This window comes from Podarcis vaucheri, assembly GCF_965113315.1.
Source record: "Podarcis vaucheri genome assembly, chromosome: 5".
Lineage (NCBI taxonomy): Eukaryota > Metazoa > Chordata > Lepidosauria > Squamata > Lacertidae > Podarcis > Podarcis vaucheri.
In genome coordinates, this window is record NC_138763.1 from 58,922,733 (window position 1) to 58,948,401 (window position 25,669).

At 41.2% G+C, this 25,669-nt stretch overlaps 2 protein-coding genes and 1 long non-coding RNA gene across 7 annotated transcripts in view; 1 reads left to right on the forward strand and 2 right to left on the reverse strand.

Moving 5' to 3' along the window:
* Nucleotides 1-3,730, forward strand: part of EDRF1 (erythroid differentiation regulatory factor 1) — a 43,000-nt gene extending 39,270 nt beyond the window's left edge. The window contains exon 25 of one of the 2 annotated variants that reach the window (XM_082222832.1): nt 3,047-3,730. In XM_082222832.1, coding sequence (XP_082078958.1) covers nt 3,047-3,152 — 106 coding nt within the window. In that variant the 3' untranslated portion in view covers nt 3,153-3,730. The remainder of the gene's footprint in view (nt 1-3,046) is intronic. The other variant, XM_082222834.1, reaches the window with a different exon arrangement.
* A 218-nt stretch (nt 3,731-3,948) lies between these two features.
* Nucleotides 3,949-25,666, reverse strand: UROS (uroporphyrinogen III synthase). 4 transcript variants are annotated; one of them, XM_082222939.1, is made up of 10 exons: nt 25,614-25,666; nt 20,133-20,201; nt 18,643-18,726; nt 15,070-15,166; nt 13,992-14,066; nt 11,538-11,612; nt 8,981-9,064; nt 7,875-7,960; nt 6,218-6,316; nt 3,949-4,998 (listed from the first exon to the last, which is right to left on the reverse strand). In XM_082222939.1, the coding sequence occupies exons 2-10, from the start codon at nt 20,193-20,195 to the stop codon at nt 4,873-4,875; spliced, it is 789 nt and encodes a 262-aa protein (XP_082079065.1). In that variant the 5' UTR covers nt 20,196-20,201; nt 25,614-25,666; the 3' UTR covers nt 3,949-4,872. The 4 variants fall into 4 exon arrangements, with proteins under 4 accessions (XP_082079065.1, XP_082079063.1, XP_082079064.1 ...); XM_082222937.1 differs by lacking the exon at nt 25,614-25,666 and adding an exon at nt 25,377-25,595; XM_082222938.1 differs by lacking the exon at nt 25,614-25,666 and adding an exon at nt 25,466-25,594.
* On the reverse strand, nt 9,275-9,926 carry LOC309532551. Its single transcript, XR_014219920.1, has 2 exons — nt 9,792-9,926; nt 9,275-9,748 (listed from the first exon to the last, which is right to left on the reverse strand). It is a non-coding gene; the product is annotated as an uncharacterized lncRNA (long non-coding RNA).
* Nucleotides 25,667-25,669: the final 3 nt, after the last annotated feature.

A 25,669-nucleotide genomic window follows, 5' to 3' on the forward strand; every position in this document is an offset into this window, starting at 1 on the left:
ACGGAGTTGTTTCCAGCTGCAGAGAACATTTTGTGCAATGGGACAGTTCTCTTCCTTTCTTTTGTCCCCCATATACCCATGGGATATGCTGTGGGCTAAATTGTCTGGGCCTGCAGTGGGAGGGCATAATTGTCCCAAAGCAGGTAGGGAAATCTTGCACAAGATTCTTCTGCCCAATACCTGGTGATTCACCTCCACCCTGTTCTGGATAACACAGCCCACAATGTTTGGTAGGTCCTGCTGAGTATCTAGAGAGACTTTTTGTGGGGGGTGGGGAGAAGGAAAGGGAGATCAAATGAGCTACCTTAACTTGTGCTTGTGCAATGTTCAATACATCTCATGAGCACAAGAACTTTGCTACAGGTAAGCTTGGAGAACACTTGTGGATTTTCCTCTAATAATTGGAATTTACCTTTTTAAAAAAGATGTTAAATGAAAGGCCACTTCATAAGTAGTACCAATAATGCATGAAGGGGTTAAAACCAGAGTAAGCTCTCCTGCCATGCTTCTTGAAACTTGGGAGGGACTAGCTTATCAAGCCTTTGTTCCATCACTCTACCCAAGATGCTCAGGATGTAAAGAGATCCAAGCTGGTTGTTCCAAGCTCAGATTTCATGGCTCTAACTTTCTTGAGTTCATATATCAATAATTTAGGAACTTTCGCCAATGTAACTAAACCAAGTTTTACTGTCTGCAACCTTTTCTGACTGCTGTATGGAAAAGCACACGAACCTGACCCGTGGGGAGTTTGTAAGTAAACCATTTTTAACTTAACCAAATGTGTGTCTTTTCTATGCTAAGGGAAGAGGGAAGTTTTGAAACTCACAAGGATATATTTTAAAGGTCTAGCAGCCTGTATTTCCACACTTTAATATTATGCATATGTGGTGATTTTTAAACCTCTGCTGGGGTTTTTGCCCCAAACCTGGATGTTAGCATTCAGGAATTCTCTTTCCTATATGCCTATTTTATTTTTTGCCGCCAACAAATAAAAGTACTTTACAATTCTGTTGGTGGCGTCTTGCCTACATTATCATCTTAATGAGAGTGATATTTTTGATATTCAGCATTTTATGTCAAGCAGAGTAATAGTGATTGTTTATATGTATGAAATATCTTCCAACTATTATAGATAACTTTATTATTTTGGCTATTGTCTAGAAAGAGATTCTGCTGGAGTTTTTAGAGTGAATTAAGCAACTGCCACATAGCTACTGGATGTTTTGTTGCATGCTGACATTTTCCTTTTATGAGGAAGCCAACTGTTTGGTTTAACTTGTGCTATCTACATAACAACCATCGCCTATATCCTTTTGTGCTTCGCCTATTTAAAGGTTAAAGAGAACCAAAGTAAACCTACATACCGTATTAACCATTTCCAGTCAGCTGGATCCAGGTGGTGTTTAGAGTAACAATGGTATATATATCTTGTTCAAGAAGCCATTTTAACTTGCAAAAGATGCTGATAAATATTGTAGCTCATTTTCCCCCAGGCCTTATATTTGACCAGTTTGCAGGGAATCTGTCTTGCAAAACACTTTACCCCCCCCACTCTGAATGTAGTACTTTAAAAGTTTGCATTGCTTCCTAATAATAGTGTTTAGAAAAGTTGAGTGAAGGCAAAACTGTCCAGAACAGAGATAGGTTTTCCAAATGCTAGGCAAACAGCTTGCTGTAAAACTGAGTTTCTTGCTTAGGGGGAAATTGGCAGGTCTGCATCTCTTCTTTCCTACTCCCTACTGTAGATTTAAGGCTGCAGCTTATTGCTCTGAGGCTCCCATGGGAAGAAGAGCTAAGGCTTTTTTGACATTAGATTTTTTTATATATATAAAATATCAAACACTTTAACAATTGGGCAGATAACAGGGATTGAATTCATTCTACCTAGCCTGACTCTAGCAGTCTGGATCATAGAGTTATGCTGACCACTGACTGCAAAACAGTTGAATTGCTTTAGTGCCTATAAACTCTGTCCCTTATGTTTTATAAGCAGCAATTCTCTCCCCTCTAGTCTCAGTTAATGCACTTTGGCATCAGAGAGAAATTACACAGCAGGAACTGTCATTACCCAAGCCAGAGTACTAAATAACCGGTGTAATGTACCTTTTCTTTTGCTCTGTACTGGGGTAGTCAGGCATCATGCCTTCTGTCTAAGCAAATTAGGAGGTGATACTGATGTGTAGGCTTGATGCTCTTCTATGGCCTCATTCTGTGTTGTAAGACAGCATTTGTTTCTCCTTTATATTCTAAGCATTATTTATTAAGAGCCATTATGTGAGCTAGCCTAAATGAATCAGTGCATTTTCTTTTAACTTTTCTTTCTGTTAGATGAGCCCTGTTAAATCTCTTTTAATTAGTAATGATGGCTCTACATTTTGCTATCCAGCATATAGGCAACAATCCCAGAGGCATAATAAAATCCACAATATTCAAGTACACAGATTATCTAGTACTGTTGCCTTTGGTAGAGAGCTGATCATGTTAGACAGGACAAGGTTTTAGAATGCTGTAGCAGCCTTCTACTAATAACATTTCACCATAAACCACAGACAAAATGTTGTAGTTCCAACACAGAACTGAACAATAAATGGCTGCAAAGTAGATGGAGGCCCCTTTCCCTTTCTTCAGGCATCTGAAGTGGCTTTGAAAGGGACATCCATGCTTTCATTCTTTTCCATCTACATGAATATGTTAATAAGGCAGTAAATGGAGTAGTTTGTTACAGCTCCCTTCCCCAGTGGTGGTGCAGCAGTTGTCCCAAGTTCTTCCTATGATTTATGAAAACAAAAATACCCTAGTTGCATCAGACCAGAGGTCCACCTGTACTTTGCACAGTACAGTTTACAAACATGGCTTAGAGTTGATAATCCTCTCTTGCTATATTATCCTACATCTGTGGCAAATTTGGAGGCAATTTTGTGCAAAATATTATTCCACAGTGGTGGCTGATGCTCATTGGGATTGCTAGGGAGGAATGGAGGCAGGTGAAGCCAAAGCCGACTAATTCTAGTCTTGTCTCCATCTTCTGTTCTGAATTCCACAATAGCAACATGAGAATCAAGAGGAGGGGACAGTCACCGCCATCCAGTGGACTGCTTGTTATGGAGGAAGGCAGACAGGTTGGTATGGCAGTGCGCCATTTGCCCCAGTGAACAAGATTCCACTGCTATTCTGTATCGCCATCATGACCAAGAACCAGCGAGAGATATTGTCCATGATTCTGAACTGGTCTAAGTACAACAGAAAATAAAATGGAGAGAGAAATGCAAAGTTTACAGGGAGGGCTTCCCTGCTACCTGTCTTAACATTTTGACAGGTCACACAGCAGGACTTTGTAGGTTGATCTGAATGCCTGGCAGTCTCATAGGGGTGTAGTTGGTCCTTCAGATAACATGATCTCAGAACTCTGAGGGCTTTAAAAGTTCAAAACTGAAACTTTAAATGGACCTGGAAACGAAACTGGCAGGAAGTACAGAATTGGCTCCCACAAGCATTATTGCTGCTGCATTCTGTACCAATAAAATTTTCTTAACTGAAAGGTAACCACACATGGAGAGCATCATTCTAATTCAGTGTGGATGTAATCAGTGCATGAGTCACTATGGCAAGGTCTCATTTCACCAGATAGATTCCGGCCAAACTCAAGCTGTGGCCCCTATTGCAAAATAAATTTAACTGGATGACCAGTTCTAGCATTGCAAGTGAGGAAAGGAAAAACCTCTATTAACTTCTTTTACAGCAGCAGAACCTCTGAAGACTACTGTTCTTGGCAATCCTGAGATCACTTTAGGAAATTAATTTTTTTAACAATTCTAGACTTTTGAATTGTTTGTTTTTAAATTGTGGAAGGGTTTGCCACCCTGGCCTTCTTCAATAAAACATACAAACGGTCTGAGTTCACAAGGTTAGGTGCCTATGTTTTTCAAGGTATAACCAGAACATCAAGAATATTTTGTAACTTGTTTATTGGAATTGTGACTTGGAAATCATTCTTTCCCTCTTTCCATGGATGATGCAAAACATGATTTAAACAGGAGCACACAATGTGCTTGTATAAACTGAGATATATCAGAAGCGACTAATTTGAAATGAACATATTCACAGCCTACGAGCAAATGTCCCATTTATATGGTATTATTCACAGTAGCAGAGAACGTACAATTACGAAAATATGCATAAGGTATAAAGTACATAGGAGGCAACCAATACCCTACCCCAAGTGTATGGTGGAGTGTCTCTGGAAATCTGCTTTTAGTCAATGGGCAGATTTCATGTAAAGTGTCCAATCAGCACAAGGGTTTTCAATCATGCAATTGAGCTTTCTCTTTTCTCTTCCCTCTGCCCCCCCCCACCTGAAATTGGCTCAGGGGAGTCAGAAGAATTCCCAGAACAGCACATAGGGTATTAGTCTGTCTGGCAGGTTGCAATGCTTGCACTGACCATAACCCGACATTGAAATCTACCCTGGATTTCTGAAGGGAACTTAGGTGCAATGAAAATTGCATCTGGATTATAGCAACATTGCTTACCTTAAATATGAGACTTAATTAGAAGGCAACAGAACACCTAACGCTTCATTATTACTATTTCTAAAACTTAAACAAAAAATATAAGCTCACATTTATCAGGGTAAGATTAGACAAGGCATTAACGGTGCTAGACAGCTACTATTACTGTCCATTTTAATTTGTATTTAGCACCACTGTTAATACAGTATAAAGGCATACATTAAGCGTCTTATGGGCCAGAGCTGAATGTGACTTCTAATCCCAATGAATGTTACACCCACTGACAATAAGTTTTCATTTTAGAGATGTCATTTCTGCAAAATAGCATAATATCAAATACACATAGCCTTAAAATCTGTCAGTTCTACAGCTGGAGACTCCTTTTAATGCAAGCAGTGAGATCCTCTGGAGTTGGGCTACTGGCAATGCAACTCACTGAGACGCCTTGAGCAGTTATAGCTTCAGCTGTTGTTGGACCTATAGCAGCAAACTGAAATGACACTTGAGTTAACACAATAGAGACCGATACAGTATTGACTTCAGCTCTTGCTATGTCAGCCAGCTGCCTGATAACATTTCCCCACGTAGATCAACATTCTAGCCTTTCAGAAATGTATTCCAAACTCATGTATGTATGTGGCTTTGGATCAAGGGCTAAAATGCATCCCTTTTCATTGGTCTTCAAGTTGTAATAAAGATCTATTGAACTTATTTTTTCATACCAATGAAGTTTGGACTAATAAATGTCAACCTACCCTTATGTCTGGTACCAATAGCCAGCATTGAAATTACACACCAAGCAAGTTCGCGCTACTAATTCAAAATTCAAGTAGGGCAGGAAATTAAGCCCCATCTTAATATTTGCTGTGTTCATGCTCAAACTATAGAATGGTTTTGCTCACATGTCGTATTACTCATCTGTAATGGTTTAGTGTGAACATGCTGGTCTCTCCTGTTTTGCTCCTCCTTGTTGGACCCACTTGGTTTAGCATTACATCCAGACCAGATATCATGGTTTGTCCTGCTCAAAGTGTAAACCATTACTAGATTGGGATTGTGGTGCAGCTGGACAACTCTTTGCACCCTGCCCCCACTATTTATCCCAGGGTGAAAGCAGTTATTGATGCCAATAGCGTTTTCAGGATGGTGACTTTCATCAGAACTGCAACCTGGGTGAAAAATATTATCTCCTTCCCTCTTTGTGTTGTGGCTTCAATACAAATCTCCACCCCCACCCGGGTGGTAAAATATAAACACAAGCGAATATGCAATCAATGTCACAAGTGGTTGATAATTCATATTCTGCAAATAGTGAAGTGAAGAAATAAATCAAGTGAAATGGTGTTGGCTTCCAATGGCGTGCATGCCTTTGCTTCTTCTTTTCCCTGCAGTTATTCCATAATGGTTGTATATCAAACTCTCATTACTGTTTGCTTGCTAACACAATGAAACATCCATAGATTAATGTGATTCTGAGTCAGTAAATAAGTTCTGTATCCCTCGACACTATAGGAAAAACATGTCTCCCAATTCATAAAGTGTCTTTCTACAAAGGATATTAAGGCAATTGACAGTGAACAGTTGCCACCCACAGCACGAAGTTAAGAGACAGAAAAGCTTAGAACAAAATGATAATCAGGAATCCAAGACCCTTGAATTAGAATTCTGTTTGAACCAAATGCAATATTACCTCTCCAACAGATTTGTACCTTAATTTGGGGAAAGAGATCACCAGCCAACTCCTGAATCTGCTTCATACAATATTTGACACCAGATGGACTGAAAAACGTGATACTTGCAGGAATACCCTGTGGGAAAATAAAAGACAAGGAGAGCTGATATTTCTTCCTGGTTGAATCTCTTGATGTATGTTCAACCAGGGTTTTTCTGTTGTTTTTTATTCACCATGGCCAGTTTGCAGCTTAAAGTCAGCTTGGTTCTGAAGTTGCTGCAGTGGATATTACAGCTAGTGGGGGGGGGCTCTTACCACATGTACATATAGAAACACAACATCACACTTCATTTGCTGTTTTGCTCAAGAATGCATGAGGTTTGATTTTTCCAGTTTGATTGGGAGGAGGTCACTAGAAGACCAGGCTAATGTTTCCTGAAAGAAGTCCTTTTTATCCCTGTCTACAAACAATTCCTCATAGTAACATAGTTACTTGAAGTTTTGCTCATGAACCTCACATTTCTAATTGCAATAGGCAACTGTGTAGCTTGGATCCTACAGTCAAGATCCCACAGCCAATATGACCTTTCCTTTCTAATGCACTTTTAAACAAACAAAAATCCTTCAAGGGCTCCCTTCTAAACTTACTCTGGGTTACTGATCCAACACCAACGATATGCTCCACAAATGACCATGCAGAGTTAAGCATTCAGTTGTGTGTAAGACAACTGCTGTGGCATAAAAAATATACGTGAGCTAGAGAACTAACAATGGCATTAGAGGAAGATCTCTCCATTCTCCATTCAGCATGGAAAAAACAGCATCCCTTCAAAATTCCTACTTCCCACTGAGGGGCATGGGCAGAGATGGTGCAAATGAACAACCTGTGTTAATCCTTTACATTCAACAGTGTGAATTCCCTTAGAACAATAAATACTTTACTGCAGAAAGGTGGGGAAAAAGATTTTTCTACAAAAATAAAAAGTTTTAGGAAGTACAAGAAGAAGCCAGTAAGATATAACCTCAAGTCCACCTAATTGGCAGCAGCCCCATTTACTTTAGTAAAGGTAAAGGGACCCCTGACCATTAGGTCCAGTCGTGGCCGACTTTGGGGTTGCGGTGCTCATCTCGCTTTACTGGCCGAGGGAGCCGGCATGCAGCTTCCGGGTCATGTGGCCAGCATGACCACTTTACTTTAGTACTTTACTTTAGTAGGACCCTTCTAATTCTAGATCGCTTCGATAACCCCTAAAAAAACCCCATGAAGCTGGGAACAAAACACACAAGTTAGCTGGAAGGTGAGATTATTTCATTTCTTTCTGTGAGTGCATCTAAAATAGGTTGAACATCTCAATTGCAGGAGGAAAAAAGATATATGTCTATACCATTAGTGTGGTAAGAAATGTTCAAGGATTATATAACATAGAACCATCAATAGGTTTAAGAGCTATTGTGTTTCGTATCACAAAAATGTCTGGGGACCACTTCCATTTTTATCAAACAAATGCATTATATCTAAGATGACTAAAAGCACAGCCAGAGGAATTCTGCCTCCACAGCTAGGGGAGGGGGCTGGAGAAATTGCTTAAGCAGCTTGCTGGTTGTCCTCGGCAATAGTAACTTAACAGACAACCAAGAGAACGTAATAAAATTTATCATAATGTAGATAAATGCTCACTTGGGAAGTGAGATACCTGTTGTGAGAAATAATTCCTCAAGGAGTCTTGAAGATTAAGATGTTGAGTAGTTTGGTAAACAGTAAGACCCTCTAGTGCAATGCCTGCAACAAAAACAGTGAAATATATTAGTGATTAAGCTTATCGGTTTCAGTTAAATCAAAACACAAACATTTAAACTGATGTCATACTAAGCATTAATACTAACATGGATGGGTATCTAGCAGATGCTGCCCCAAATCTATTAAAAACCCCACCTCTTTGTTTTGAAAACAAAATTATTTGGGGGGAAAATATTTTAAGGGTTTATTGTCATTTACAATAAACATGCAAAGACTTGCTAATCAAAGCATATGAGATAAACTGAACAAAAATCCCACACAACACTATGTACCAGTGTGGTGTAGTGGTTAGAAGCGGTGGACTCGTAATCTGGTGAACCGCGTTCGCTTCCCCGCTCCTCCACATGCAGCTGCTGGGTGACCTTGGGCTAGTCACACTTCTCTGAAGTCTCTCAGCCCCACTCACCTCACAGAGTGTTTGTTGTGGGGGAGGAAGGGAAAGGAGATTGTTAGCCGCTTTGAGACTCCTTAGGGTAGTGATAAAGCGGGATATCAAATCCAAACTCCTCCTCCTCTTCTACCTGAATATTTTTCAAGGGCTAAAAAATGCAGGCACTGTAACTGAATATGCTATGCCAAAATAGCATGCTGAGTCATCATCACCAGCCCCAGGAACCATCTTAATTGATTATTTAAATGGCAGTGACCTGCCTTGTGCTTCCCAGAGAAATGGGTGAGGATGACTTATTGTATATGGGGATGATGTATAGGTTCACTTACGCACCACTCTTCTGACTTCAACAAAGGCAAACATTGGGCACACACTGAGACTTTGCAGGCTGCATTAGGATGAACTTGCCCCTTGGACTGATCCAGGTTGTCACAGAAAGAGCATCAACATAAACTACCCAGTAGCACCACTGAGATGGCAATGTTTGATGGAGTCCACAAGTATGCAAAGCCGGTTATTGGTCTGATAATCAGCACTGTCTCTCATGCATTCTGTGTTTCTCAAACTGAAGGACCAAACTTCAAAAATACTTTAAACGATTTAAATCAAACCTTTCCCGCTGAGCATTGTTGGAAGTGTTTCCCTTTTGAGAGCCCCGCAAGGAAAAAACAGAGGCAATGAATTGGGTGACTCCCCTGTTTGAAAAAATAAAATAAAAATACATTTAATTCATGAGGTCATTTTAAGCACAAAGTCCCCTAAATAATACTTTTTAACCATCACACTACAAACACACAGTGAAAAGTATGATATGTGTTACTTGCACTCTTAAGACTACTGAAAATAAAGTTCAAGGCACATAGGTGTTTCACATACAGCAGAAGCTCTTTAGCATTTTTTTTACATAAAAAAACAGGTTTCCATTGCCAATGCATGGATATTTTGGCTAAAGAGTTCTGGCAAAAAGATAAATTGCCTTGCTATGCTCCATTTCTTTGCTATTCAACAGAGAGCTACCAAGCACAATGCTTCCAATCATCTTAATAAGTTTTCTCCCACCCCTTCAGTCACTTGGCATTCCTCATACTTGTTTAGCTATTTAAAGACTCATTTCAGCTGAATAAATTTGCTGTCTGACATTCCACACAAAGGAAAGGTCAAGGCTGTCACAAGAAGGAACAGGGTGGTTTGAAAAGATGTTCCAGATACAAGTTGTCTTATTGGGGATATCTAACACACCCATTTTCTGGTCTTTAAAATGGACATTCACTTTTTTGAACCCCTACAAGTTCTCTTAGGGGAACCATCACACAAATGTCCTCAGACAGACCTTCTTCTTGGAAAACAGTCATCCTTGTATACATTCATACAACATATTCCTGTTGTTGTTTAGTCGTTTAGTCGTGTCCGACTCTTCGTGACCCCATGGACCATTTTTGTAAATCAATTTATGGAATTCACTGTTGAAAGATGTGCTGGTAGTCATTAGCTTAGCTGGTTCTAGAAATGGATTAAGACACATTCATGGAAAGGAAGTCTATTCGTTGGCCACAAAAACTATACCTCTGAATATCAGATGCTGGGGACAAAGAGAAGAGGGCTGTTGCCCTCATATCCTGCTTCCCAGAAGAGTCTGTATGGCCACTGTTGGAAATTCAATTCTAGACTACATGCAGCAGGGCTCTTATACAGTTGTACCTCGGATATTGAACAGAATCCGTTCTGGAAGTCTGTTTGACTTCTGAAACATTTGAATTCCAAAATGTGGCTTCTGTTTGGCTGCAAGAAGCTCCTGCAGCCAATCAGAAGCCCCGTTGGACGTTCAGCTTCCAAAAGAACGTTCGAATATCGGAACACTCACTTCCGGTTTTCAATCATTCAAGCTGACTATTCTTATAATGGTCTGGTGTTTTTAAGAGGCTCATAGTTCACACTCTATTACCCAACCACAAGCAGAGAGATTATCCTGGAGTAGAGGAGGAGTGTGGTCTTTTGCCTAATGTGTACAGCTTGCTTCTTCAGAACTGGTTTAGGAAACGCCAGGCAGAAATCACATGGCTCCTACTGAAACCTCATCTCTATTTTACTCATTCTTCTTAAAGGCACTGTTGTGCCCCCACCCCCCAGCACTAGATAGATAATATAGATTTGTGTATATATTTCTGTTGTGTGCTTGCACATTCAGGATCGGTGCATACACGTATTAAGAAAACGTGTTGCACTTCTGAGCCAAGCTAGGAATGCCTGGAAGGTTTGCACACGAAATTAGATGTTCTGGATTGGAGAAAGTGGAGGGGTAAAACAATTTAAAATTCTCTGGTCCTACTACTTCCAGTGGATTTGCTTTTTTCCAAATTATTTTTAAACTGGATAAAAGAAAACATGGTTTGGGGTGTTTATTTTAAATGCTACAAGTACATCCTTGCCTCTTAGTCTTAAGCTCCCGAGTTTCCTCCAGGGTGAAGAAAACAGGCTCATTCCAGTAAAATCAAGCTGAGGGACTTTATTAGGAGTCTGCACAGATTTATCAGAATAACCTAATTGCAAACTGAAGTTTTATTAGGCACCACAGATATGTTAGTAATAAATTACAGGAAGCAACAAAGGACTTGAGACAGAATACAGAGCGTTATTTTGAGAGATAAAAGCAAAATATGTTAATATCAATCCTACCAAGGCTTGTGTCGGTTAATTGAAATGCCAATGTGATATCTGAAAAGTAATGCTAATCTTTTTAAACTTGTGTTTACAAAAAAGAAGAAGAAAAAGAATAACAGCCTGATAGCTCTGGCCAATGTAAGAGGCACCAGCCCTGGCAGTATCTCCTTCTGCTATAACAAATTATGCAGAGACATTAAATTCTAAAAGACCTTAAGATCTGTCTTGAGGAAAAAGACTAACGCTACCTATTTAATTAAGGAGCCAGTTGATATATTTGCCCAAGCAACTCAGCCAAAGTCAGCTCTGAAGACAAGGAATCTTGAATAACAATGCAACTATTTTCATACAGGTCCTACAGGATTCTGGGCTTTTCATTGTCAACCAGGATAGAAAAATATGCATTCCGTATAGAGCCTAACACGCTCCCCCTTTTTTAAAGAAAATGTGTATGACAATAGAAAATGGTAAAACAATAACCCAATTGTTGAAAAATGTTATTCTGCTTACGAGAACAAATGTATTCAGCTAGTTTTTCAGCATTCCCAGAGCTCTCTCCTTGTGATGTGAGACCTATTTCAGCCACTGAAAGAAAGAGAAAAATGATTCCTTAGGATGAGCTGGAAGTTCTACTGAGTCAGTGAGGACATTCGTATTTTAAAAAATACTTTGTAACATAAATCAATGTTTAAAATGCGCTTTATAGTGATACATACAAGTGAGAATTATAATTTGCTATCCAACGACGTGATCGACTGCATGGAAAACAATGCAACGGTGCAGCCACGTAACAAAACAGGATTCGTCTTTGTTGCTCAGATTCTGGTAACTGGAACACTGCACCAAGGAGTGCACCAAATACCTTTTTGATCCATAGCAGCTGAAGCAATGCAACATGAACAAAGGTATAGCAGCAGTGCTTTGCTTCCACTTCTATTCAAGATGCTCCTACGTGGGTAGGGGTTCCCTTGCCCTTCTCTAAAAATTGCCTGTTAAATATGAATGTTTGCTAGTGTGTTGTAGGACTGGAATTAGAGAAACAGGTTCAAACTGCCATAAAGAGCAAGCTATAAATATGTTTGTCAGAGGCAAGAGGAGAGGTAAGACGCTCCAATGATGCAGGGGAGGGAACTAGCAAGGAGAGAGAGAGAGAGAGCTTCCGCTGGGGAAGGAAATCCAGGGGACACCAGGGAGAAAGGGGAGGCTGAGAGTATAGCGGAGGGGAGGCTCCGAGACTCTTCCAGTGAAATCAGCGGAGAGAGCACAGGACCTCCGCTTGGCACGCCCACGCTGCGCAGAAGGCTTCCGCGCAGAGAATCTAGGAGGAGACTTGGCGTCAAAGAATTTCTATGTTGGAGGAAGTTTAGGAGACCCCCCACTCACGGATTCTGCCAGTGACTAAGACAGTCGCGTTGTAAGGGCTGTCAAACCAGGGAAAGGTTTAGCTATACGACCAGCTTGGAGCAGTTTGCAGTTTACGCACAAGCAACCCCAATTCCCATTACAGTGTTAAATGACAGCTTGCCCTTGAATCCTCCTATCTCTCATTGTAGTAGTAAGGACACAAGTATTTTGTGTGTGTAAAGAGAAAGTAGGAGTTTGTGGTGGAATTAGGAGAGGGATCTGTCTGGAAACCTGGGTTCAGAGTGAAAGGATTTAAATGTAAAAACCCAGCACCCTGTGTTGTGCCAGGAAGCATACTTGCTGCTCATGCAATCAATTGAGCATTGGAATAACAAGCTCTCTCAATCTCACAGCAGAAACAAGGTGCACTGCAGCATTTTGCAGGAGCTGCACTTTCCAAAACAGTCTTATTCAAACCACATTACAGCCATGAATCATAGCACAGCACAGCATGTATACTCTCTATTTCCACCTTCTGACCTGCACTGCTAAACCTGGAATTATGCAAAACTGATGGACCTTTATAAAAGAGAATGAGCTGAGTGCCACCAATGGTTGGTAACACCACACTAAATTCTCGGGTGGTCCTTCCGGGAGGTTTCACACCGATATTAAGTGAAATCAAAAGCAGATAAAATGTCCAGAAGAACCAATGTGGCTGCACTTTCCCTGAAGGTCCCTAGACTGACCAAAACCAGAGCAATATCTGTTTTATGCTTGAGTCAGACTGTCCCAGCAGGACTCAAAAATGTCATGGAAACTCTCTTCACTTAAGAGTGTGCTCAGTTACTTTCTCAAAGAATGGAAAATTTGAAACTGGACAATAATTTTTAAAAATATTCTGGGTCAGGGGAAATTTAAAAAAACAAAACAACAGCTGTTTCTTTTAAAGAAGATGACATTCTGTCTACTTCGAGAAGGTCTTTAATCCTGAGGAAAAGAGACCAGTTTCTTCCAGCACCCAAGGCTGTGATCCAAGATACACCTAACTGGGAGTAAGCCCAATGGGGCTTACACCCAAACAGCCATGTGCCAGGCACCCTGTCCCATTCCCAAGCAAACCTAATCAGAAGTGATCCAATATATTTTCACAAGATGGTAAAGTTCAGTCTGTAAGTTCAGTTTCCATTGGCTAGAACCAATGGATCTACTGCCCCTTACGGCAAGCAGTCCAAAAGAGCTCCCAAGGGTATGATGTCCTCCCAGACTTACACCACCCACTGGTTTAAAGGACCTTGTCTGGTGGGGCTTCTATAGCTGCTCTTGCTCATATGATTGCTTGCTCCCTGGCTCCAAGCCCAGAAACCTGTGCTTCCTGCCTTGGCAACAACCTAGGCTGCTTATGACTCAGCATCCTGGCATGAGTTTAGATTCGGTCCATTTTCATTTCCTGGTCAGATGGCATACAAGCAACTTCTAAGATTTTTGCTGGCTGACAAATACTTTGACCATTAAGGAGTAAATAGCAGGGAACTAGAAATAAGCATCAGTACCTTTTGCAAAGTATGGCGTATAGCTTTTTATTAATATTTTTATAGGCCTTTTAAAAATGTGGCTTACCTAGTTCAGCTGTAGCTTTTCCCACCACATAAATGGATTTGGTATTCCACTTTTCTCTCAGAGAATTTTTCCAAACTGTGAAACGTTAAAATTGTGTGTAAGCATTTTGCAATACAGGATAAATACAAAAATGCTGATTTGGACATGCCCCACCAAAGAACGTTTATTTGAAAAATGTGAGGGCTCAGCAAAATATTAATAACTATTACTACAGTATAAATGTCAGTGACTATGCAAAGCAAACAAAAAATTGTTTTTGTTCAGTACTCCAATATGCTTCAAAAATTTGGATGAATAGACGCTTCTTTCAGTTACTTGTCTGAAGCTGCTTTCTTAATCCATATATTTAGAGTGCTTCCAGATGGGTGTTCATTGTGGGATGGGTGCTGCTCATGGACTCAAGTTTTCTGACAGCGTCCACATGACACTGCTGGCATCAAAATACTGACATTAACACAGCACTGCTCAAAAGAAAAGGAAGCCAGGGCATGTAATAAGTTCCTAAGCAATGCATTGAATACCACCACTCATAGGTAACTGCATTATCCCAGTACAAAAGGATGTGGTAGAAAGCTTCTGAAAATATCTGATCCAGTGACTCACTAGGATTGCAATCCTAACTCCACTTAACTGGGGCAAGTCCCAATGAATTCCGTAAGTCTTCCTTTTGAATAGACATGGTTAGGATTCTGCTGTAGGATGATAAACACTGCCCCCCGCCCCTCCTAAGAATGACGGAGAATTCTAATAGCCCTTCAACTGTTTATACACTCAAGGGCTTATTTTTTTTTGGTGGGGGATGCATTTTAAGGCATATACAGTGGTTCCGGAGCCCCGTTTGCATCCTGAAGAGAACGCAACCCGCATGTGCGGCTGCGCATGTGCGTGACATCATTTTTAGCATCTGTGCATGCGCGAAACCTGGAAGTAACGCGTTCTGTTACTTCTGGGTCGCCGCAGAGTGCAACCCGAAAACGCTCAACCCGAAGCTACTTTAACCCGAGGTATGACTGTATCTCGAGAGAAAACAGTACAGTAATTCACCACATTTAATGGTATTGTCTAAATTCCCACTTACCTTTTTTTTTAGTATTATCATCCAGACATAATCTGAAGGCTTCTACAGCTCTTGGGCTGGTAAAAATTAGTCCAGAATACTGTTGAGGGTGAAAAACCTATTCATCAACAAAAATTGAGAAAAATAAATGTAAGTTAACGATGAGAAATCAAACACAATAAAAAGTCTTCCATCTGCTGCTTTTTAAAGCAAAGGCCCCTGGTGTCCTTAATAGTATTTTCACCAAATTACTAACTCCTGCATTAACAATACTGTCAAGTCTTTTTGTTTGAGTTTTCTATGGTCTTGAGTTCAACAGCAGCCTATCATTTTACAATATACCATATTTTTCGCCCTATAGGGCGCACCGGCCCATAGGGCGCACTTATTTTTTTTTGGGGGGGGGAATAAAGAAAAAAATATATTCCCTCCCCCCGCAAGCTCCCGGAGCGATGGTGAGGTTGCGCTCAACCTCGCCATCGCTCCCGGAGCTTGCGGGGCTGGGGGCGGGGGAAGCCCGAGCTTCCCCCGACCCCAGCCCCCAGAACGGGTCCGGGAGCGATGGCGAGGTTGCGCTCAACCTCACCATCGCTCCCGGAGCTTGCTGCTATCCGAAGCCTGGGGAGCGCGGCGCTGTAGCCCGCTGTGCACCCCGGGCTTAGGGCAGCTATCCGCAAGCCTGCGGCGCCCAGTGGGAACTTCCCAGACTTCGGGCTGCAAGCACCTATCCACAAGCCTGTGGAGCCCGTGAGAGTTCTCACCGGGCTCCGCAGGCTTGCGGATAGTTTCCTGAAGCCTGGAGAGCGAGAGGGGTCGGTGTGCACCAACCCCTCTTGCTCTCCAGGCTTCAGCGAAAGCCTGCATTCGCCCCATAGGACGCACACACATTTCCCCTTCATTTTTGTAGGGGAAAAAGTGTGTCCTATAGGGCGAAAAATACGGTAATTTTGACGTGCTGGTGGCATGACCTACAGCTGACTTCAGGTCAGTAAGAAAACAATTGCTTGGTGGGACTTCAGAATCCAAGACTCTGAAGTTGTCACTGAGTGTCCACAGCCTACTGTAAAGTTACCCTAGGATAGCAATAGATGTTACTGTGTGATTCATTGCCTAAATGGAACTGTACCTTGAATAACTGATGAGTGAATTTTTGATATCACTGTCTGTATGCCTACCTAAACATTCTTTTATAAGGAGGAAATCATGTGTGTTTAAGTTGGGCAGCCTCTAAATTTTGAGAATCCTTGTTGACAATAATAGACTCATTGCTTTCCCCACAACTAATGGGGCAGGAAAAATTATTGTGGAACATCATAATAACTGTTCAACTTTCTCTCGGCAGAATCAGTGAGGTGTAGAACAACAAACTACCGCTAAAAATCTGATGCTCTGCTCTGCTGAACTGAGGCAACAGCTTACAAGATTAGAAGAATGGATCTCAGGACCCACAGATCAATACAAAAATTAGGTTCTAGCCTTAGCCTTTGTACACAAGCAAGGTCACATTTTGCCAGATGAAATTTGACCCCATAAAACATCCATGGCATGCTGTAGTAAATGGAGTTCTGGTGAAGCTTCCACCAGCTTCCCAGGGGTCTTGGTTTCCCCTACAAGGCTTAAAGGATGCCATAGCGATAGTCAGCCAGAATATGTAAATCAGGGATCACCAACATGGTGCCCTGCAGGTGTTGCTGAATTCCAACTTCCATCAAGCCCAGCCCTCATGGCCAATGATCAGGGATTATGGAAGCTGTGGCCCAGCAACATCTAGAGGCCAGTAAGTTGGCCACACCTTATATAAACCCTCAATGTAATTATGTGTCCAAGTCAATTACCGTGATCTAAAAAAAATAGCCCTAAACATGTAACTAGGGCTTTCCTATTGTAACCTAAGGAAAGGAAAGGAGCTCTGTGCACTCTCAGAACTTCACTGGCCATAGCCGGCAAAGCAATCTCCAGGGACATTCAAGACTATGGACTGTAGCTCACTTTCTTGGAAATGTGAAAAAGCTTAGTCTGAAACAGAAATATTACTTAAGCTTAAAAATACCATTTATATATAATTCAGTTACATAGTTTAGATACTGATATGGCTTTATAGTCTAAGCCTTCAGCAAGCGTCTACAATTCCAAATCCCATTATCAAGCATATTTGTTTGTATGCTTGTGTGTGTGTGTGTGTGTGTGTGTGTGTATACAGAAAGAAAGCGAGGGAGAAATCTCAAGATTTATGTTTCTTTTAAGCATCCCTTTAGAGTACTATTTATATAATGCAAGTGTAATTACAGAAATAGCACCATCCGGACACTAGCTCAAGGGAACTATACCTGTGATCAACTGTGGCTCATAATCCTAGCTGTGGGCATAATCAGACTCAAAGCTGGCTCATTTACTGATTGGTATTTTTTCTACATCCCAGTAGCTTTGTTTTTGCAGCTGAAGGGTTTGGCAAGAGATATGCGGAACGAAAGATTGCGCTAATAACCTGCCCCAGAGTAACCTCCAAGAAAATAAAATGCTTTTCATGCATTTACAGTGTGCTAGGAAAGACACACTAGCTTCTGTTCCTCTATTTAAATGGAGGTTAGCAGCTCTTTCCTTAGCTTCAGAAGCAGGTGCTCAGCTAGTAATGAGGTTTAATTACTCAAATTTATAAACAAGTAATTAATAAAAAACATTTTCCTTTAATCCTGTGGCAGAAACAAGTGTCTTTGTCAAAATGGTAGCATCAAAGAAGGATCGTCCACAGCTCGACTCATTGCTGTTTTGTCATCACATTACTTAGTATTTAAAGCTCTGTTTCAGTGGCTGACAGGCTCTATAAGACCATTCAGTTCACAAGCTCATAAACATACTCAAAAAGCTATTCACTTAAGTCACTTAGATACCTAAAAAAGAAAGGATTTTTTAAAAAAAATATAATTCTCCTATATTTTGATCTAGGTTGTCAGGGCACTAAATTCACCTTTGAGATTTAGGATGCAGCTTTAAACATATGTAAGTAGGAAGCAACCCTTGGGGCAATGAATGGGACCAACTTCCAATGAAGTATTCTTTGGAATGGAGTATAAAATGGTAAAAGAAATAGGGCTCTTACAGTTCCAAAATGCATGTGTTGTTAACTGAGCGTCACATCTAAAACCCCCAAACTGGTAAACAAAAATCATAATCAAAGAGTATATCATTTCTTGCCAAACTTCCCCAAGCAAAACAAAACATGAATGGCAAGGACTTTAGATAAATTCAGTATGCATGCAGTATTTGTACGTGAACACATTTTTCACCATTGTTAGATAGTTGTCTTTGCAGGAGTATCAATTCTCATGGAGGTCAAGCCAAATAGTAAGGTTTATCCTTTCCTCCACCACGGAATATAATTACCAGACTGGTCTCTCCGCTGATACCAGATGCCCCTATGGCCAGAAGCAACTGAGGTTCAAATAGGGCAGAGACCCCTTCTAGTCAACATAATGCTATATACCATGGCAACCTACATTCCTAATACAACAAATGGGTTCTTAAAAATTAGATGCTTTTTTTTTTTTTTTTTTTTGCCGAACAGGCTATTAACAGGAAGAGAATGTTAAGACTTACCCTTTCAGAGAAAGCTTGGAGAGATGTAAATTCAAATGCTAAAACTGGGATTAAAGTTGCTTCAAGCCCGTGCAAACCCAGTTCCTATGAATGAAAGGACATACAATTTTGGGATAAGATAAGGATTGACACATTAAAATTATTCTTAACATTTAAATCAGCAAGTTAACTTAGGCTGGGAGTAAATGTCACAGAAAACAATTAGATTTACTTCTGAGTAGACATGTATAGGATTGTACTGTTGTTTAGTGGTAACAGCATAACTTAGAACAAATCATGATTAGGTAAAAAAGCAAACTTGTGTTTTTATTTAAAAGCCAGCTGCATTGGACCAAGTGCCTTAAGTTACTGAAAAAACGCCCCTGCATGCATAATATGTTCATAATTACAAGGCTTATGCTAGAGGACATGCAACAGCTGCCCTACGGTCTAAAGCAGTTGTCCTTCAAAACAGGCCTACATTTGGTTATATGTAGACCAAATAGCTTTGCTGTCCTTGAAATCATGCAGCCCACTTTAAGAATAATTATGGAACTTCATATCTGCATGATTCCCTTATGTACTTCACGCACCGATCTGTGTGTAACATGGATAAAACACCAGATTATTGTTGCATGTTTCCTAGCGACTAGAAGTGGTATTTTAATGTACTCTTCATACAAGTGAAATGAAACCCCAAATAAATAAATAAATCACAGAGCTGTTGGCTTGGTTTACACCTAATGCTAAACCATGGTTTAGAATCATGAGGAGCAGCTGCAGCAAGACTTGAGCTTGCACATGCCTTCGTTCCCCTTCCCTGGCATGGCTGTAAGCTTCAACAATACATTCAACATTACATTCAGCAATCAGAAATATGTTTTTCCTTGTGAACCCCTATCTTGCTTCAGAAGATGCAGACATTTTTTAGCAAGGCCACTTCACATCTTAAGGTATTGTGGAGGTATATGGGAGACAGCTATATTTTACACCAACATATGCTTCCTTAGAATCCAAACTATATGTTAACTACCGAAGTTGCATAGATCAGTTTGAAACAATGCTGTACATCATCTATTTTCAGGAAACAATTCCTACCAGACAGAGTAACATGACCAGTTTTTTCCCCTGTAGCCGAGCAGGTTCTCGACAGCAGAGAAGCTTGAATATATGAAATCTGAGAATATAGTACACTTGAAGGGTGTATTATTAACCTTCTGGGTTACTAACTTTAAGCATTCCCCTCCAGCCTACAGCTAGCTTAAATTGCAAACGACTCTTTCCAGAGACGTAGCGGGAAGAGAGGACATCTATCTGGCATGCTGCCCAATCTGGCAATAGCTATACTTTTTATGACAATGCAGTTGTACCCTATTTATGATCTGTGGACCAGTTGTTGTCTATGGCTGTCTGAACAGGTCCATTAACCTAAAATGCAGAACTCAGAGTTAAGCTGAATGACAATTCAGATACAAATATCTAAATTTAATCTCTTTCGAAAGGTTACTTACTTTTATATATGGATCTGGTCCGTTTTCACTTTCTTTAGGCTCTTTCAGCAACAGAACTTTCATTGTTTACTGGAGAATACAAAAACACAACACAAAATCGTATCTAAATTGGATCTAGAGGATTCTTCTCTGTACAATGTCTGCATTAGTTGAATATCACAGGAAACAGGACAATTAACAACTGCACTGAAGGGCCGTTGGTTGCACAGTGAGTAAGCAGCTAATGTGCATTCTCTGGGCAGGAACATCTACCCTGATAAGGCGAACAAAATGCATGTTGCTTTCAAATGATATGGCAAGGAAAGTAAGAGTGATAAGAAAGAAAAGGCATTCATTTTGCTTTTAACTCTACTACATACTAGTGCTAAAATGACAAACCTTCTTAAAAGTCTGCCAGACCAGTAGGACTGCAAAAATCCATGTAATTGTTGAGAGAATTATTTTCCAGTACAACTATCATTTAAAATATTTGCACATGCACTACCTAGAAAGGCTACCCTGAATTATTTTGTTGCCCTGCAGAAAACGGGTAGGGCTGCACCTGCCATGATTTCCGACTACATTCCTGTTTAAATATCAGCCTATAAATAAGTTACCCCCCCTCCCCACAATGCACTGCAGAATTTCCAAATCTGCAGAGGTACAGCAAGGGACACCACTCTTTTGCTTTAAATGTATTCTGAAGAGAGCGGGAAAGAACCTGCCAAATCCATATCCAATGAAGGTTCTCTCACATTTTCTTCACAAATGTAAATGTGGCACAGGCTGCAAACCACCAGGCACACTAGCTCAGGTTCAAACTACAAAAGCAATGTATCCAGGTGTGCCAATTTTATTTATACAGGTCACCGACCCAATTCAAACTGCACGCAGAATTTACACTGGAGATTGCATGCTTGATAGTATCCACATATAAAAACGTATTGTACATGGAAAGCTTAAGACACATCAGGACAAAGTTAGTTGAGGCTACAGACTTCTCTTTGACATGTGACCTTTCAGTAAGATGATTTTTACATGCATGCATTTTTAAACCAGCAACCCCTCTGTATTCTGAGGTAGTACACTAAGGGAACAACTCTAAGGCTAGATCTGCTGGAATGTGCAGGGTTAGGATCCAGCAGATCTCCAGCTGAGCTGGGAGGTTCTTGGCTCAGCTGGGCTATGCCTGCATAAGTCCCCAACTCCAGATCAGCCAAAGATACACTGCGCTAAGTCCTTCATCCCAGCTTAGCAGTTACCCAACTGGTTGAGCCCAGTGGAATTTCAGCCTGTGTAAACCCAGAGGGGTGGGACTTAGGGTGGATCCTAAGCCCAGCACGGTCACATGACTTGGAAACACTAAGCTGACAAAAAGGATGATGTAACTAAAGCTCTATTTTAAAGTTTCGTTTACCCTCTGCCAGGCTTTGGTCAAGCCCAGCCAGCAGTAGCCCCACACCTGATCAGAGTTTGGAACTGGTACTACGCCAGCGTAACTAAAACTGGCTTCTCATTCTTAGGACTGCTTCCTAGCACAGGTGTGTCTGCTCGTTTGAATTGGTTCCCAGAGCATCTAGGTGCAACTGCACTAAAGGGTCACAAATAGGCCAAGCTCCATCACTAGGCTAACTATGGAATACATGTGAATGTTGCATTATACGTATTTAAGATAATTGGTAAGAACTAAACCCTACATAAAGTCAATCAATTATGAGGCAAAGTGGTCCATTAAATTGTACTCAAGTCTCTCTCCATCGTGTATCTTACTTCACCACTGGGAAACAAAAATAAGTATCAGTGCAAGTTTTCCAAATATTTTGTACATCAGCATTTCAGGTATTTATCATTTCAGAAGCTAAATATATTTCAAAATAGACAAATTAAATGGAAACATCCCATGAGCTCAGAGATAAATTAATTCAAACCATAACCTAAATGTTATTTTCACATTGATCCCAGAGAGTGCAATGTATAGAAGACAACTGATAAAAGGATGAATGCTTTTGAGTTGGAAGAGGGATCTTTTGCCAGGATAAAAGCATTCTGAGAACAAATATTAAGCTGCAACATAAATCATTTCTTGAAAAACAAAACACCCAGCTTTGAAACCTGTAAATATGCTGGTTGTTGACCAAAGTCAGCCAGTTTAATGGGACTCTGAAAACAACTTCTGGATTTAAAACCAAAACTCTATTCAAATCCACAGGCAAGGCTGGAAAAATCCCCTAAAAATGTAATGTGAGTGCCCATTTTCAGGGGACACAACTCAAGGGCAGAATGGATATATACAGTGGTACCTCGGGTTAAGAACTTAATTCGTTCTGGAGGTCCGTTCTTAACCTGAAACTGTTCTTAACCTGAGGTACCACTTTAGCTAATGGGGCCTCCTGCTGCCGCCGCGCAATTTCTGTTCTCACCCTGAAGCAAAGTTCTTAACCCAAGGTACTATTTCTGGGTTAGCGGAGTCTGTAACCGGAAGCGTCTGTAACCCGAGGTACCGCTGCACTGGATTTCCAGCACAGAGGCAGATTTAGGGAAGTGCAAATGGTTTGCCCACAATGAACACAGAGCCAAGAAGGCGTCACAGGGGGCACCAGAACAATGATGAACAACAGAAGGTGAGAGGCAGGGGAGGGGTGCTGAATTTTGGTCATCACACAGGGCACTGCTGAAATTTGGAAGCCCAAAGTCCGCCACTGCCCAGCATCTGAAAAGGCCTTGGGCCCAAAGGCTGGGAAACACATTGGTCCAAGACATTAGAGAGCTGCTACCAGTTAGAACAGCCAGGACTAAGGCTAGATAAATTGTTAGTCAGGCTCCATATGACAGCTCAACACCAAATTTAATTATACAGCTCTGGTGCCTCCTTACATAATGGTGATAGTCAGGAATCTATCCCCCATATTGTAGCTATACTGTATCTTAAAAATTTGGTTCGTGGTTAGCAAAATCTGATGTCAAATTAACTAAACATTCACTTCCTGGAAATCAATATGTACTCTGTTTTGAACTTTTGTCAGTTTCAATATTTTGAAGGTATGCTTACTTATCCAATTCAGCCTTATGCTTACTTTTCATCCAGTACACCTGAGATGGCAGGCATGTAATGGAGAAGTACACTTTGACCCACATATTGCCCATAGGGGCTACATCCGCAGGCAAGCATAACATTCATTTTGGCCTCCAACCATCAACGAGAAGCCTCTGGAAATAGCTGGTTGTCTTTTCTTTTTAAATACTGACAGGCTTAATTGGAAAAAAACCACCAATTACAAGGTGACACAGACTGCATCAAATATAGTGATGACCTCATACGCCAAGGCTCTCCTGTAGGTGAGATAGTCCTGGAAATAGTTCGGACTCTACATCATTTGAATGCATTTTTTCTTAGCAACTGTGTATCAGAGTGACTAAGTTATCACTGCAAGTCTAGGCATTATGCCATCCCAACAGATGTACATGAATATAGGCACCTAGGAAAGAGAATGTGCATGCCCAATGAGCTAGCTCTCAGCCAAAATGGCTAAAAACAGCTGTCACTTGCTGAGTTTGTGTACCAAAGGCTACAGGAGTGCACCATCATCTTAAACTCTCTCGCCGCCGCTCCCCCCGCTGCCCAATTACAGCAATATCTTGTTTTTCAGTCAATTGAGAATTATATAAGGAGATCCTGCTGGATCAGACAAAAGGCAGACAACCAAATCCGTATGTGAAGTCCACAAGAAAGACCTCACTGAAACAGCATTGTCCTCTCCTGCACCTTCCAGCAACTGGCATTCAGAAGCATACAGCTTCCAGCAGTGGAGGCAGGACACAACTCTCAAGATTAGTTGTCACTGATAGCCTTCTCCATGTTTTTGTGTTTAATACTCCCTTAAATCCATCCATATTTCAAGCACTTGTAAATGAAAATTTATTTTGCATTGTTGCATCCATCATTGATCTCTCTCTCTCTTTTTAATGCTGTGTAAGGCAAGCTGCACTACAAAATATGAGTGTTAAATCAAAGACTCATGTAACTACAGAGCATAGGATAAGTGGCACAAACACATCTTTAGGCAGGCTTGCAAAAAACTCCTCTCTGAAATGCTGGAGAGCGGCTATCTGTCAATCTTCTTCTGCGCCACCATTGGCTAAGGTCATGATACACACTAGTATGTACATATGCAAGTACATACTACATTCCGATGCAATTTGACCACTGGAAGCCAAAATTTCTGCACCAACTTACGTATAAAGCAGTTTCATCCATTATCTACCACCAGTAAATTCTACAGTGGGGTTGGCTAGCCTTTTCTGGCCAGGGACCACATGCCAGCAATGAATGTGGCAAAAGCAACAAGCCACTGACAAAATAAATTGCACATGGAAGACTAAAAACATTGGAAGACAAGTTTAAAAATCTCTTTCAAATGGGTACATGAACTTATTTATTGAGGAAAGCAAAGGGCACAGTGCCGTCATTTCTAAACTGCCTCATGTGTACAGCTGTCAACCAAACAGAAGGGAGATATCCGGACCGTGGAAGTTCTGCTTAGAAAGAACAGTTATTAACATTCTTGCAAGTTAGCTGAATACTGCGCAGAAGCCAAGCCCCATGGAGCAGTATTTCCACCATGAGTGCATGCGCAAGGACCCTGAATGGCTGTGGCTAGCATCTTGTCTGGATCTGGGGCTTTCAAGCATGTAAAGCAGCATAGTATGTGGCAATTTTTATTTCAAAAATAAAACTGGTACGGCAGAGCAAGGACATAGTACCTTCAGTTACTGCACAGCAGGGCCGATGAAATTCTTTCCTGGGGCACTATTTGCCATTTGTCTACATGCCAAACAAATAAGCCTCTCTCAAAGAGAAATAAGCCAAGCAGAGGAAGAGGTAGGTTACATTAGCATGGATGGCCAAGCTGCTTTTATTTCGAAAAATTCCTAAGTCCTTTTGTTATGACCAACCAAAATGTCACAAAATAGTGAGCTAGCTTTCAAGTTCACCAGAACTCTTCATCAGGCTGGATGTTAAGCAAAGTGCTGGGAGGCGGGGCAAGAAGAGAATATGTATGTGAGAAATTAATAATAATGATGATGACGATGATGATGAAAAGTTCGCTTGTAACCAAAATCATATCTTCCTTGATCAAAACATCGTGTTATCGTATAAGCCAAACGGACTGCGGACCTAAGTTGCTCCCTGACTATTAATCAAAAGGAAAGAGGGGAAAGCACTCTGCACACGGCCAGAAACACTCGTTTCAGTTACATATTTACCCCAGCGCTCAACCCTGGCACTGGGAGCAACGTGTTGCTTCTTCCCAGGCAGGGCTTGTCCCCTGAAACTGCTGCCTTGGTGCCCAAACCTCCACCGCTGGCGACCCCCGACGTCCCCAGGGGTACTCCTTTTCCGAGGAAGGGGCGGAGGGCTAATCCTCTTCCCGACCCTCGCAGCCGCAGTGTCCCACTTTCCTCGCACCGGGGCCGCCCGCCCACCTGCGCGCTCGCGCTCACAAGCGCGGCCTTCCTTCCCGGCTTCCGTGGCCGCGCGGACTTCCTTCCCGCCTCGC